The sequence below is a fragment of the Canis lupus genome, chromosome 15 (assembly GCF_011100685.1).
Source record: "Canis lupus familiaris isolate Mischka breed German Shepherd chromosome 15, alternate assembly UU_Cfam_GSD_1.0, whole genome shotgun sequence".
In the NCBI taxonomy this organism is placed as follows: domain Eukaryota; kingdom Metazoa; phylum Chordata; class Mammalia; order Carnivora; family Canidae; genus Canis; species Canis lupus.
This window is the reverse complement of record NC_049236.1, coordinates 44,538,059-44,553,980: the sequence shown is the minus strand read 5'-3', so window position 1 is coordinate 44,553,980 and position 15,922 is coordinate 44,538,059. Positions and strand designations below refer to the sequence as shown.

Sequence of the window (15,922 nt, the reverse complement as noted above, 5' to 3'; positions counted from 1 at the left end):
TCAAGAACCTAAAAGTCACAAAGACAGCAACCCTGGCAAAAGGGCTTTGCTTCACCCCCTGACTGTCGCACTTACCCTTAGCATCTGTGCTCTCTCGGGAGTCGGCCCTACAGACTATGGGATTGAAGGCAGAAGAGTTAGGTGATGATATCCTGTAGCAAGTAGAAGAAACAAGTAATGAGTTCATGGATCTATAAGCCACAGCCTACATACTTAGAGGAATTTTCACTCCTCTTCTCATTTGGCTTCGTAAACTCTTGCTTCTTCTCTTCTCCTTGTTCTACACTCCCAGCCATAACCCTGAACTCCCATGAAATCAACCCGAGTTGGATTTTCTCATTGTCTTTGGTGATTTGTTTCTTCCGTTTTGTCATAAAAGGGCAAAATGTTCAGCTTTTATACATGAAAAGCTCAAACGTGAAGTTCATAATTGTTTTAACAGGATTTGTGGGTCTTTCTCTAGGTAGTTGTTTTCAGAATAAGCTAAGTGCTATGAATGGAACAGGAAATATCGCAGCAATTGTGCTGATTTCCCAGGAAAGTGTAGAACAGAGTAGCAGAGGAGTAATTCAGGGACTTACAGATGTTGTGTCTGTCCTTCGAAACACATCTCTAGCTGGGTTTCCCCAAATCCAGATGTGATATTCTTTTGAGGCAAGTAGGGTCTTGGTGGGAGGCACCATTATTTTGTATGGAATGGACAGTCCTCAATTTCTAGAGTTCACCACATTGTTTTTGGTCTCTGATTAAGGGCATAAGAGGGTCTCCAAGCTCCTGAGACCTGGAATCGTGGTATGAAGTAGAAGAGCAGAATTGATGTCAGCCTAGACAGTCCCAAAATGCTCCTGGATGTGCATTCAGCCAACAAACTAGCCCTAATCATCCCTGAGGCAGGGGCTGCTGGCCCACTCTGCTTTTTTCTTCTCCTTACCTGCAATAGATGAGTCAACTGAGGGTGTAATTTTAAAATGCAGATTTCTGTCCAATCCCAGTAATTAATTTCAGTAGGTTTAGGGCAGGTGGTCTGATACAAGTAGGCAGTAAACCAGTTTACTGACTTCTATGGAAATCTTCACTTCTCTTTATATTTTTAATCACCTAAGCAGACATACCCAAACACTGTGATTTGAGCTGTTTTTAAATATATAGAGAGAAATCCATAGAAATGGAATTATACAATATGTATTGCGTCTGGCTCAACATTATGTTTGTGACATTACTGGGTGTAACCATAGTTTATTCATATTCATTGACATTGAACATACCACTGTCTATCCATTCTGCTGGAAGTCAATAGTACTATTTTTACCTTTTACCTTTTAGCTTTTTTACTATAATGAAAAATGCTGCTATAAACACACTTGCACATACATGTCTCTTGGTGCATGTGTGAAATGTATTTCAGCTGTGTAGAAACTTAGAAGCAGTATTGGTAAGTTTTATGGTATCTGTAGCATCAACTTTAGAAGGTAAATCAGGGACACTTGGGTGGCTCAGCGGTTGAGCATGTGCCTTCGGTCCAGGACATGATCCTGGAGTCCCAGGATCGAGTCCCACATCGGGCTCCCTGCATGGAGCCTACTTCTCTCTCTGCCTATGTCTCTGTTTCTCTCTTCTGTGTCTCTCATAAATAAATAAATATATACATACATAAATAAATACATAAATACATAGTATTGTGTTTTGTACACCTTAATATTTTCCCAATTTAACACATTCTAAATAATCATTTTATATTTTATTCAATAAACTCCCTTGGACAATTTTGATTTTATTGTAGTGTAAAAATGTCTGCTTATAGTCTTACAAAATTTTAATGAAACGGTTTTTGCTCAAAACCTAAGACATTTGCGTTGGGGCTAAAATTAACCAAGAAAAAGATAAAAACAAAAGCAAGTTTAGAATATAATCAGTGTTTTCAAAATGAGCTTAATCTGCCCTTTATCTTCATTTATAACAGTGCCTGCTTCTTCACCTGTAATAGAATAAGCTGTAGATGCGCCAAGGCTAGGTTTACATTTCTGAGGTCCCAGAAAACAGACCTCACAAGCTTGGCGTCTTCCGTGGTTTGTAAGGTCACAGGGAGCATTGGTTGGAATGATGCATGTAACGACCATGGTCTGAACAGGACACAGATTCAAAGTCCTGGAAATTTTCACCAGATGTCATATTTCTGCACTTTTTTAGTTATCAAATATTTTTTTCTACTCTGTAGATCCGAGTGGATCTGTTTCGATACCAGATTTCAAACATTAAGTTCAGAGGGGACCCTGGCAGTGCTTAAAGAGTCCCCTAATCTGCCGAAAGTCACCTCAAAGTTCGCAGAATTAGCCCAGGGATTTCCAAAATTAAGTGTCAACATATTTGAGAGCCAGTAGAAATACAGAGACTATGATCTGCTGGAATAGACTAGACAAGGCATCCAATAGAAAACTAATTCTGAGACATCTTAGGTTTAGGCACTATTTTGATGATTTGGAAAGACCTGGAAGGCAATATAATTAGTAATTATTTAGGGCATTGTTTGAGTTGTTAATCACATCAAGTTGGAGCCAAAAGTCCAACTGATTGTCAAATAAATTTCCAGAATTTGGACAGGATATTGGACAATATGCAGCGGGACATATTTCATAACAAGTCCTCATCTTTTTCCACGTCTCTCCGTATGTCTCTGCCTCAGACTCACTGAGCCATTTGCGTTCCCTGACAACGCCTGGGATTGAGCCCTTCTTTGCCTTTGTGCACGCTCGGCCCTGCATACAGTCGCCTTTGCTTTCTCCTCCTAAACCAACGCGGAGGAAACCTGATTTCCTGAGATCTTTCCAGAAACACAATGCCTCTTCCCCCACCACAGACACTGATAAAATCTCCTTCCTTTGTGATTACTTATTTCGGTACTTTCAGCTACCATATTAAACAAATTAATTTTTTCGGTGGGCCTCTCCTAAGACTTTGCTTAAACGCTCAGAAAACGTCCTTCAGGCCCTCAAGGCTTGCACCTCCCGACGGACAGCACAGGGTGCGGCAGGAGGACGAGACGCTCTTGCTCTGAGCCAAGTTTTCAGCTTCTGAAAGTGGAACAACCAGGCAAGAAACAAAGTGAAATTCTCGGGAGCACGTCCTCGCCCAGCAGAGAACGCGCAACACCTGCAATTCAACCAAATACTCGCATTGTTCTCTCTGCCAGGGAAGGTAATGTCGGGGCTGGGAGAGACCGTAGCGTAGTCGCAGCCGCCGGCCTCCCGCCCACGCCGCCTCCCCCCACGGCACCCCCTGCCCACGCGCCCCATGCCCACACGCCTCCGCCCACGCGCCTCCCCCCACGCGCCTCCCGCCCACGCCCCCCACGCGCCCCTCGCCCACGCCGCCTCCCGCCCACGCGCCTCCCCCCACGCGACCCCCGCCCACGCGCCCCCTGCCCACGCCACCTCCCACAAGCGCCCCCCGCCCACGCGCCCCCCGCCCACGCGCCTCCCCCACGCGACTCCCGCCCACGAGCCCCCTGCCCACGCCGCCTCCCCCCACGCGCCTCCCCCACGCGACCCCCGCCCACGCGCCCCCTGCCCACGCCGCCTCCCGCCCACGTCGCCTCCCCAGAACTGCGCCTCCTGCCCACACGCCCCCTGCCCACGCGCCTCCCCCCCACACGCCCCCTGCCCACGCGCCTCCCCCCCACGCGCCCCCTGCCCACGCCGCCTCCCCCATGCGCCTCCCGCCCACGCGCCTCCCCCCAACTGCGCCCCCTGCCCACACGCTCCCTGCCCACGCGCCTCCCCCCACGCACCTCCCGCCCACGCGCCCCCTGCCCACGCCGCCCACGCGCCTCCCGCCCACGTGCCCCCTGCCCACGCGCCTCCTGCCCACACCACCTCCCGCCCACGCCGCCTCCCCCAACTGCGCCCCCTGCCCACACGCCCCCTGCCCACGCGCCTCCCGCCCACGCCGCCTCCCCCACGCGCCCCCCGCCCACGCGCCCCCTGCCCACGCCGCCTCCCCACACGCGCCTCCCCCCACGCCGCCTCCCCCCACGTACCTCCCCCCCACGCACCTCCCGCCCACACGCCCCCCTGCCCACGCCGCCCACGCGCCCCCCGCCCACGCCGCCTCCCCACACGCCGCCTCCCCCCACGCGCCTCCCCCCACGCCGCCTCCCCCCACGCGCCTCCCGCCCACGCGCCTCCCGCCCCAGGGCCCCGGCGCGAGCCCTCGCCCCCTCCCCGGCGCGCTCCCGCCTATTTATAGCGACATGTCCAGGTGCAAATGACAGAGGAGTCTTACTGGTCCCCCCGGGCCAGCGCTGTCCCGCCTTAAAAGAAGCGCGGCTGCTCGTGGACTCGTCCGTTGTTTTCCCCGGTAACTGCCCGCGTGGGCTGTCGCGGAAGAGTCCGACCGCCTGGTCTGCTCCTGCCAGGAGGCCCGGGCCTCGCGTCTGAGCAGGTGGAGCTCCTGAGGGCGGGCGGGCGGAAGGGCAGAAGCGCTCGCGGAGCCACGTGGAAGAGGCGCGACCCCGCTGTGGAGGGCCCGCGCCCGCCGCCGCCTTTCACGCCACGGAAGGGAGGGTTTCTGCCCTGCTGGCCGCGGGAGCCAGGGGACTGGGCTCCCCGAACTTTGCGACCCCGCCCCGCACGGAATGCAGAGCTTGACTCTTTTATTAAAGTTGCCGAGCCACCGATCACAGAATTCCACAAGGCTAAAATTCCCAATTCTAACCGGAAAATTTGTAAGGTGTGTGACTCTCTGGCCTTTGCTCGGAGCAGCACACGGCTACTCAACGGTGGCAAGAAAGCAGGTGGCAAGAACCTACTGATGGTGGCTTAAGAGGTGGGAACACCTGCCAGACATTCATGGCTTCTGAAGACTGGGCCCTAAGGGTCTGGCAGCACAACGAACTGCTTGTGATGTCAGCAATGGCAGGTGACTCAGCGCCTCGTGTGTCATAGAGCAATGGTGCCTAAGCTGGCTGCACGCTAGAGTCACCCCAGGAGCTGTTAAAATAAGCAGAAGCTCAGAGCTCACGCACACCCGCATTCCACCCCCATAGGTTCTGATTTAACTGGTCTGGAGTAGGGCCCAGGCACTGGTATATTTTAAAAGCGGCCTCCTGGAGAATTCTCAAGGCAGCCAGGGTTAAGAATCAAGGTCCTTGAAATGTCACTGTGAGCCTTCTTGAGGTGGCGAGGTGATGGTAGTCAGTCTTCCAGTCACCTGGTTGCCTCCATCCCTCCCTAATAAATACTCTAAGGCGGCTTCACGCGTTTGCCTATCCTCCTCCATGCTAACAAGCAATTCATTGACAAATCAAAATAGATCTCTCAGCATTCAGCTCTTGGAGCATTTCTCAGCCTTCTGTGTCCATTCACAGAACCTGTGGAATCCTTTATAAGAGTCGATGTCATGCCTCACCCGGATCAGCAACTCTGCCGGTAGCTCTATCATCATCATTAAAAAAACCCGTCTCCATAGGTGTTCGGGGCACGTTACACATGCAGAGACCTCAGCCCTGCCTCCGCAGACGACTAGTCGGAGCAAAAGCCCAGCAATCAGCACACAAACATCGTTGCGTGATTCGAATGCAACTGCTCTTGAATACTGGGAACGCTGCTCTAGGAGCTGGATTCAAACAGTCCTTTATAGCGAGGCTGACACACCACAGGCCATGTTTCTTTGAGAATTGTTTGCCAATAATTGGTAGTATTTAAAATTAGGAGTTTCTTTCCTTCAAACTCTGCAATTTGGAACATAAGCACCTTCACCCTAGAATTAGGGGGAGGTTTCAGACCCAGCTGCTTTTTTTTTTTTCCATGGAACTGGGGCTCCTTAGAGAAATCCATGTCAGGTAAGAAGATGGAGATGCAGAAGGAAGGAGAGGACCGAAACCCTGGCTGCCCAGCTCCCTTCACCTACCCAGCGTCAGGTAATAACTGCGCATATGCTTCAACTGTTAGCCATTCTAGCAAAAATGATGGTTTTAGAGAAATCGCTGCTAGCAATGTGTATTAGAGACAGGAACATATATAGAACAGATTGTGAAAGATTATTTGTAGAAAATATTTTAAAATCTTCTTGTTAGGTTGTGTGGCAGTCTATAAACAAATATGGGATAAAATAAGTTCTTTAAGAAATAAAGTATGGCATAAGTGTACTTTATCATAACATTGCTATCCTTTACGTTATTTTTATTTCTTCTTCCCAAATCAATTATGATATCACTTTAACAAACCATAACCTCAAGAACCAAGGGTAGTGAGAGGCACCTTGGTGGTTCAGTCTGTTAAGTGTCTGACTTGTGATTTTGGCTCAGGTTATGATCTCAAGGTCACAAGATTGAACCCTGCATCAGGCTCTGTGCTGAGCATGGAGCATGCTTAAGATTCTGTCTCTCTCTGCCCCTTCCCAGCTCATGCGCACATGTGCTCTTTCACTCAAAAAACAAAAAAACAAAACAAAACAAAAAAGTAATAAAAAAAAAGAACCAAGAGTAGTGAAACTTCATAATTTAAGTGAAAATGACTCATACTGGGTTTAGGTGGGATTTTAGCTTAGTTCATCAGCCTATTAGATATTGAACACATCTGTTAAAAATAAGTCAGACTTCAAATTAGAGAATAAATAGAACAGACTAACTGAATTTATGAAAATAAGTATTTAATCTGTAAAATCCTGGAATTCTAAAGGACTTCACACTCATTTTTTGTTCTCATTTGATCAGATGCTTCACTCCTCTTGGACACCGATACTCAGTGCTGATTTGTATGGTCTGACTTCCAAATCGAGAGTCTGAACACTCTAAAAACTTCTTTTTGTAACTGAATTATGGCAAGCTATGGTGTTTAGTCCCTGGTAATGTGAAGAAAAAGCTAATCTAGTGCACTAGGACAATGAACTCTGTATTGTGAATGAGATTTATGAAAACAGAAGCTTCCTGAGTAACCTCATACCCAGTAAAGCCAGCAGGTGGCGTCCTGGCAAGTGGGTAGGCCTTGACCAGGCTTCCGAGCATAAGCTGATTATTCTATTAAGGTGTTAATAGGTATTAATTAAAAGAGTTTCATGGTTAAATAAGTTTAGGACAAGTTGGAATGAACATGTTTCTTTGCCATAGGACTCACAGCCTTTGATAGTTCAATGTGCATTATGAATCTTTCAAAGGCCCTTGGATAGTGAAGCAATTCTAAACTTACCTGACCACAAAACTCCTTTTGTGGGGTGGAGAGCATCTCTGGGTATTGCCATTCTGCCGAACAGTCCAGCAATTGAAAAGGCTAATGGTCTCTATAGCTCACACAATGGCTAGTCTGTAGTCCTTGGAATTTACTAAATCTTGACTGGGTCTCCAGCCCAAACCACAGACAGCCTCACAAGAGGATGAATCAAGGCAGGATTTTTTTTTTTTTTTAAACTGAGCTATAACATCACATAGAAAGGTGCACAAAAATACTTTACATATGTGTACATCCATACAACTTCTTGTCCCTTTCCAGTCAAAACAACACATGCGTGTATGTGCACACATGCGTGCACACACACATAACCACTATTCCCATTTCTGTCACCACAGACTAGATACGTCAGCTGTATTCTGTGGAGGCAGAAACTTACTGATGCCATTCCAAGATGAAGCCAGGAGGAAAACAAGTAATATAAAGGCCAGAAAAAGCAGAACTCCCTTGAGAAAAAAGATCCCATATGAAGCTGAAGCTTCCATCTCAGCAAAAATCTGTCTCCTCTCCACAAGGTGCCAAATTCTGATATTTGGATAAGTGTAGCCAACAGCTGAATGAGCATGCATAATGTGTTACAGTTAATAACTGTTTGTCAGTTACAATAATATTAATTCTCTAGTCGTTGATCTTGGAATACTTTCTTCATACTTATCAATTCTGTGATTTGGAAATTTTTATTAGCTTACTGATCAAAAACATGGCCTAAAAGACATGACAAACTGGTTGCAACAGGGCTAGATGAAAGTAAGAGAAGGGTAAAATGCAAAGGATCAGGAAAATAAAATCAATAAAATTAGCGAGGAGAAGCATAAAAGGAAGGCTCTTTTGTCTTTCCTGAAATTTATTTTTGGTTATGTTTAAAGTTTGAAAACTGAAACTGATTACAAACAATGTATACACTGTGATCCCAATTTTGTTTAATAAAAGGATATCTGTGTGTATATATATTTATAAGAAGAGGCTTAGGGGGCTATATATAAAAATGTTAATGCTTATTATAGCTGAGTGGGAAGATTACATGTGATTTTTATATTTTACATTGCTTTCTTTATTGTCTAAACTTTTTTACAATGAATATATGTAACTCGTAATCAGAGCCCAGATGTTATTTTACAAAAACTCAAACAAATGGAATACATCCATATATAATCAACCTCCAAATCTTGCAAAGAATCTCTTTCAGGTTTACAATTATTTTTCTCTTCCGCTTCTCTCCAGAGTCCAAACCTTTAAAACAAGCAAACAAACAACTCTAGAGCAAAGAAATTGGAGTCAATTCAATCAAATACGATGTTTCTTTATCTCTTCCTCTAGTTTTGAGTCTAGTAATCAGAGGTAGGGAAAAAAATAAGACCCACAGCTCTTTCAATGGTGTGTGTGTGGGGTGTGTTTGTGGGAGGGAATAGGGAATAAGAAAATAGAAACAGGAAAAGATCACTTATATATATAGTAGACCCCAAAGTGATGAAACTTGAATTAACGGTTGTTGTTCTCCAAGGAAATACCTATAAATAGGTACTCAAGGAAATCCACAGAGCATGTCCCACACTCACAAACAAACAAACAAGATTCATGATAATTGTAACTAACAAATGAGCCATAATAATACTCAAGGCTTTTTTGACATCCCAGTGGTACCTCCTGGGGTAAATATCATATAATGATAGCTGATTTCTTCAGCTCATTGAAGGAGAGTGCAGGGGAAGTAGACACATCTTTCCAATCCTACTATTTTAGGCTACTTAAAACTGTATCTTTAATTTGCTTTACTCTCTTTCCCTGTTGTCATCTCCCATCTCTGCCCAATACTCCCTTCTCACCTATTGTCTGGTCCCACAGCCACTGACCACTTCCCTTCTCATTAGTCTGGTCCAAAAGCATCCACAACAACTTGTATATTACTGACTTTCATATTCAGAGAAGTTTCTAATCAATGAGCCAATAAATGTACCCTGAAAAGAAAGACCAAAAAAACATCGTCTTTACTTTTTAAATGAACTAGCTTATGCTCCCAAGTTGAGATCATAGACTTGTTTACAAGGAAGGAAGTGAATGGCCTCTTGTTACACACATTATTTAAATACCTTGAAGATTTTGAAGTCAAGTTGAAGAACTATACATCAAATCTTGTCAATTAAATATTAACATGCAACAGGGCGCCATGGGTGGCTCAGTCAGTTAAGCATCTGACTCTTGTTTTTTTTTTTTGGCTCAGGTCCTGATATCAGTCCTATGGCAGGAGTCTGCTTGTCTCCCTCTGTTCCTCTTGCCCCACTCCCTCACCCCCCACTCACTCTCTCACTCTCTCTAAAATAAATAAGTAAAATCTTTAAAAAATATATTAACAAACCCTCACAAGCTCATAAATCTTCCAAGCTAGGAAGAGAGCTTTTAGGAAAATATCAGCCATGCATATTTCCTAGCTGGGATTCTAGAATATTCTCTGTTGAAAAGAAATTAATCTTAGTGGATTCTAGTTTCTAAATGCTTGGAGACAAATAATAGGTAGATGAATTCACAGCTTTAAAAAAAAAAAATCAAATCCTACCTGGAAGGTCATGACAGGTATAGGGAGGAGGAACCAAATAAAGTCACTAAAATGATCAGTTAATAGAAGAGAAATCCTCTCTGTGTAACTGACAGATCTTCCCTCCCTGTTCAAAAGGGGAGTTTATTTGCCTATATGTTGTTGACTTAGTCAAATATGAATCCAAGTTCTACTTCCTTTTCTCTGTTACTTAACCTGACTACGTGTTGATTTGGGGTCCACAGGTATGGAGATACACAAGAAGGAATGTGCGTAAGACCTGAGAATAGACTACCCTAGAACAATCAGATTAAGATTTCACTCCACTTCCTTTGGACACTTAATCTGCATGATGGTAGATTTGTAATATGCGCAGATATTTACATGCCTGTTTCTGCATTTCCAGGGTGATGCTGAGAAATGCTTTGAGCTAAGAGACATACAACAGTATTTAGTCTTACAGAAATGCGGGTACCCTGGCAGATGCAATTTTAGGGTATGCTGGAGAATCGGGTTAATTTAATCTATTCCTGCTCTTTGATTTGACGTCTGCCCATTCTTTGTAGGGGCTGTTCAATATGCGGCTTTATCTGTCTCTGTGGCTATGTATGAGCTTTACTCAGAATCTGTTCATTCATCTGTTCATTCAATAAATATTTATTGTACATCCACTCGGGCCACTGAACAACACCATGTATTATTTTGTGCCATATAGCTTTATTCCCTCCACATATAGTGATAGCCACCACACCTATGGCATTCTTCCTGTCACCCTGGTTAGGATTCATTCACTAATCAAGAGCAATTTCGGTAGGGAACTATGTAAAAAGGTAGCATAAACCTCATACAAATTTATTTGGAAATTTATTGGAAAGTTGGGAGGTGAGTGGGAGGATGGGTTAAATAGGTGATGGGGAATAAGGGGGGCACTTGTGATGAGCACCGGGTGTTGTACGGAAGTGTGGAATCACTATATAGTATGTCTGAAACTAATATTACACTGCATGTTAGGTAACTGGAATTTAATAATTTAAATAAATTAAAAATAAGTAAGTGTTGGAAAGTGGGTAAACCAAGTGCAGTGAGGTAACTTTTGTTGTTTGCAGATACAAATACGTATAATAATTTCTCAGCTACATTATTTTGAGCTAAAAATTTGTATTGCAGATACCATATGATAGGGCTTGATGCTAGAGAAGCTTAATGCACATCATAAAAAGCTGAATAAACCCAGAGGGAGTTTTATAAGGACAGAACCTTTTTTTATATACTCTACTCCTTCCGCACCCTCTGGTGAGTATCAGACTTTTTTTCTTCAAGGCCTGAAGAGCCTGGAAGTGGCCAGACATTGCAGATGGCTTTTCCATTGCTCACGAGGCTAATCACCTTAGGATACTCTGTACTTCCCCGAATCCCTCTTAAAGGAACTCAACCTCCCTGACTTGTAAAAGTTAGATCCTTTGGGATAATCAGAGCCAATCCTGAGTTCAGTGCCAAGCTATGATAGAAATTGTGGAATACCAACAGAAACAAGTTACCATCACAAGAGAAACACGACAAATCTCTCGTATTCCTTTTGTTTTGTGGGTTTTCACCGTCTTGAGGGAAGGCAGAAATCGGGAGGTCAAAGAGTAGATTATTTAGGGTGGGGAGGGACGTAAAAAAAATTTTTTTTGAAGGATGTGCTAGGAAAAAACAAAAACACAACCCTGACAGAAAAGAATGCCTTCAATGGGCTCATCAGTAGACTCAACATGGCCAAGGAAAAAGATCAGTAAGCCTAAAAATAGGCTTTCCAAACTGAAATGCAAGAGAAAAGGATGAAAGAAACAAAAAAAAAACACACAAAAAAACAAAAAACGTGTGCATATCTGAGTCTGATTCTGACTGCTTGGTCTCTACAAACTGTTTTTTTCTTGCATTTTGGCATGTCTTGTAATTGCTGAAATCCAGACACGATGTCTTGAATAACAGGAACTGAGGTAAGCAGGCTAATCTGGCTAAGGTTGGTGTGTACTTCGTGCATGCTGCAGCTGGACGACCCAGAGGCCACAGCTGTCTCTGGTGTTGTTTTTGCCTCCCCTCCTGACTTTGGGCTTCCCTAGGTACTCCTCCTCAGAGTCTGCATTGTAGAACTCTTTCAACTGTGATTCACTGTCATTACACCAAAGCCCTGTTGGCATGACAATAATGTGGGGTGGGGGGTGTTCTATAATCTTATGATTAAACATCAGTCTTTTAAATATTTAAATATCAGTCTGATACTTACTGATTTAAGTATCAGTCTCCTGTGTCCTTGGGCTATGACCTTTACAGGCTTTCTCCTGTAGTATAGCTTCCCCTCCCCGCACTCCGCACTCCATTCACTGGCTACAGGATTTCCAATCTATTCCCTTGAAGACCTGACCACTGTTGACCATGTTCCCTTTCCCACATTAGGTGAGGAGAAACAAAACAAAACAAACCAAAAACAAACCCTGGGGGGTGGGAGGAATGTCCTTATCCTAGTTGGGATAAGACCCCAGCAAAGTCTCTTCTGGAGACCAGACCTTACAGAGAAGATCCTGGGTGTCCTGCACACTATTACTCTTCCCTTCTTTCCAGAGCCACAAGGGGATTTTTCTTGGGTCTTCACTGTGACAGCACAGTTCCTACAGGTAAAGTCCATGAAAGTGTGTGGGCTCCCACAAGACCACAGCCCCAGGAGTTTCTCAAGCTCCCATTGGGTCACACTCAGACTTCAGCAGTTCTTCAGAGTAACTGCTAAAGCATTCCTACCAGTTTATGGCTCTAACAGTCTCTGCTTCAGATAAGTAGAGTCTGGCTGTGACTCTCTCGCCATACCTGTATCTCCAGATTTCTGGGTGGTGGCTTCTCTATAGGTCCAAGAAAAATAATTAATTTTTAGTTTGGCCAGTTTTTGCTAAGTTGTAAGGAAGAGAGGAGTGAAGACTTCCAAGTCCTTTACATATCAGAGTTTGAAATGTAAGTCCTTGTCGTTGCCTCTTTTCCTGAAGACTGAACTTTGATTCCTGTCTTTGGATTTTCATGAGATCACCATATTCAAAATGAATCTATCTTCTCCTGAGTTGTTTTGTGTGGGTCAGCCGTATAATCAAAAGGGGTCCACAGGTATGGAGATACACAAGAAGGAATTTATTTTTTTTATTTTTATTTTTTATTTTTTCACAAGAAGGAATTTATTGCCTGCCATGAGTTGCAGCTTTTCCAACTGTATGAAGGGATACTTATGCTAAAATCCTATTAATCAGTTTGACATAAAAGGGAAATAATACTTAAAAGATACCACACTTTTTAAAACCATCCCTTTCCAGGGTACAGATCCTTTCTTGTTTTCAGATGCATCTTCACTCTAAGGAAGGTAAAATAACCTAGTGGTGGGGGTGGGGAAATATTCTACTTGTAAAACTGGATTAGGGAAAGGTACTTGCAACAAATAAGAGTAGCAGAGCCACCTAAGTGTGAATGTAAGTGGCAGCTGACTACATGAACGTCACTTGTGTGTTCTGGTGATATATTACTGACAATTAGGTTAAAAATCATTTTCACAAAGATTACATCTCTTAATATAATGCATTAATAACATTTATTTATATCTCATCTTAGTCCAAAATAGACAAAACAGATGAAAACATCTGAAGTAGGGGTGCCCGGGTGGCTCAGTCAGTTAAGCTTCTGATGCTGGGTTTTGGCTCAGGTCATGATTTTGGGGGCATAGAATCGAGCCCTGCATTGGGCTCTGCACTCCATGCAGAGTCTGCTTGAGATTCTCCCTTTCTCTTTGCCCCTCTCCCTGCTCACACACACACTCCTTCTCTCAAATAAATAAATAAAATCTGTAAGAAAAGAAAAAAAGCATCTGTAGTAAACATGTTTTTGGTCTGCCTGGCATCCTACTTTATTCTGTGATTAGCAATCCAGTTATTTTGGAGTCTTCCTGCCATCCAGGTGTTTCCAGGCAATCATAGTACCCACACCACTCGCCACGGAGATGAACTTATGACCTTTCAGGCAGGTCAGCCTGAGTGCTTCCCTAAGATTTTCAGAATTGGATCTATGGAGAGAAGGGAAGTTCCCCTGAAACCGTTTATGATGTTTATGAAAAGGGGACTTGTGAGGGGGAAGTTTTCTGCAGAGATTGTGTGCTTAAGTCCTGGCAGAGGAGACAGGAGAGCTAGGTACAAGGAGAAATGTGTGGTAATTGGTCCCTACCCCAACCCAGGGGACCAGCCCCTATGAGGAGACAGGAAAGCATCCTGTTCTCTGGGAACACAGAACTATTTTGGGAACTTAAGAGTTTCACAGTTTGGGTACATCAAAGCAAGGCAGCATTATCCTACAGGAACGGCAGCAACTAAAATAGTGGAGGCCCAACAGAAGCCTGGGAGGAGCATGCTGCAGCCAAGAGTATGAGCCTATTTGTAAATCAGCGAGGAGCCCCTGAGACTTCCAGAAACATGTGAGAAGAAGACTTCCTGGGGGACTGAGATCCTGCATGATATGATGGAATCCCAAGTCGGCAAAATTTGAGTGTCAAACCTAATGTGAGTTTAGTCACAAGAAAAGAGTGTTCATCCTTGAAATAGTTGGGTTCTCTGTGTAACAAGATTTGGCATTTAAGAAGGAGCCCGATAAATGGCTTTATTGTCATCGTAAGCTATCTGTGGACTTCTAACCATACCTTACGATTGGCCAGGCAGGTATGACAGAGCTTTGAGGATGAGGTCACATGATATCCTCTGTGTTGGTTAAAAGCAACACTATTTGAGATTAAGCATTTAGCTTTGCTGTGAATAAAACAGTTCATGGACTTTCATGTGCCCTCCCTCACTCTCATCAAGAAGTTGAGGTGGCTAAGTAAATTGCCTAGTTTTACCTAACAGTGTTAACATTTAGCAAGTACTGGTCCCAGCCATCCTTCCAAAATTCTATGTGAGTTACAGCGGTGCCAGCGGTGCCCTAGATATACCCCTTAGAGGATGAGAGCTCAACTTCCCGAGGAGGTACCTAAAGTCTGGCTTAGGATGCATTTGTGTTGCATTTATTGAGCATAGTCCCACATGACCTTCCAGGCTTCGGAGCAGCTGAGCTCCACCATCTGCACAAACATATAAATCATAGAAGTTGCTTCACTTCTCAAAGTCCTTGTAGGTTTATTAATTTTTAGCGGTAGTGTCATGACTTCTATGACGGCAATCTACTGGGTGAGCAGAATGTTAACAATTGTTTTCTTTGATTTTTCCTCTTGCTCCTTTTTTTCTGTATTAAAAAAAGGTTAAACCGCATAAACACGGAGTATCCTATGCCTGTTGTTCATTAGCTTTTGTCTTCTGTGTATACTGGGAAGCTACGTGTGCTCAGGAAAGAAGTAAATAGCCATATTATAGAGTGATTATAAAGAGAGGCTTCTTTGCTAGGTTGTATTGTGATAGGTATTGTTAACTGCAGCTATAACTGTACAAATAATTGTAGTCAAGTTAATGAAATTTGGTACTGTTTTAGCAAAATGTCTATCAATTTTGGAGCTCAGCACCTTTTACCTACCTACAGAAATTAATGGTAATTATGCTTTTGACAAAGGCAAAATCAACCCAGGAGGTTTTTTTCAGAAAAGAATTATTCTTTTAGGATAAGGGGAGACTAACTCATTTAATCCTTAAAACACCTTAAGAAGTTAAATATTTTACTCTTTAAATATTTATTTAGCGCTATGTCCAGGTACTGCGTGTATATTAACTAAGAGTCCTTTCAATAGCTCTGGGTGGATGCCACTGTCAACCCCATTTCATAACGAGGAAACTGGGACACAGGGAGATTAAGTAGTTTGGCCAAACTCAATTTAAATGATGCTAGTCTGTTTTATAGAACAACGAGCTGTCACGAGTATCCATGTATAATATTCCCATCACCTACCAATTATTGAGTGTTGACATTTTCCATACAACCTCTCATTTCATTATTTCAACAATGCTGCAGAGTAGCTATTCTTACCCTAATTGTAAATATAAGAAAAGTGGTGCATATAAAAGAGCAAAAACCTGCCCCAAATCATATGGCTAGTTAGTGACAGCTGAAATCTGACCTCATAAATACAAGTCAGAACCTATCCTTTTGACCAGGCAAAGGGTTTCACAAGATAGAATCACAGATG

At 43.8% G+C, this 15,922-nt stretch overlaps 1 protein-coding gene and 1 long non-coding RNA gene across 41 annotated transcripts in view; one reads left to right on the top strand and one right to left on the bottom strand.

The window, feature by feature from the left end:
* The window catches only part of C15H4orf51 (chromosome 15 C4orf51 homolog), a 100,445-nt gene extending 94,495 nt beyond the window's left edge, over nucleotides 1-5,950 (bottom strand). For 3 of the 38 annotated variants that reach the window (XR_005370764.1, XR_005370774.1, XR_005370790.1), the window contains exons 1-2: nucleotides 4,279-5,674; nucleotides 76-3,068 (exon numbers count right to left, since the gene is read on the bottom strand). Coding sequence is in view for 4 of the 38 variants with exons in the window: in XM_038558925.1 (XP_038414853.1) it covers nucleotides 76-152; nucleotides 4,805-4,842 (115 nt within the window). In the remaining 34 variants the exon portion in view is untranslated. Of the gene's footprint in view, nucleotides 1-75; nucleotides 3,069-4,278 lie in introns of those variants that run through there. The other 35 variants (XR_005370765.1, XR_005370775.1, XM_038558927.1 and 32 more) reach the window with 33 other exon arrangements.
* LOC111090076 overlaps nucleotides 4,248-15,922 on the top strand; it is a 16,640-nt gene continuing 4,965 nt past the window's right edge. Inside the window, exons 1-3 of one of the 3 annotated variants that reach the window (XR_005370803.1) lie at nucleotides 4,248-5,914; nucleotides 6,710-6,969; nucleotides 7,559-7,735. This is a non-coding gene — a long non-coding RNA (uncharacterized LOC111090076). Of the gene's footprint in view, nucleotides 5,915-6,709; nucleotides 6,974-7,558; nucleotides 7,736-15,922 lie in introns of all 3 variants that reach the window. The other 2 variants (XR_005370802.1, XR_005370804.1) reach the window with 2 other exon arrangements.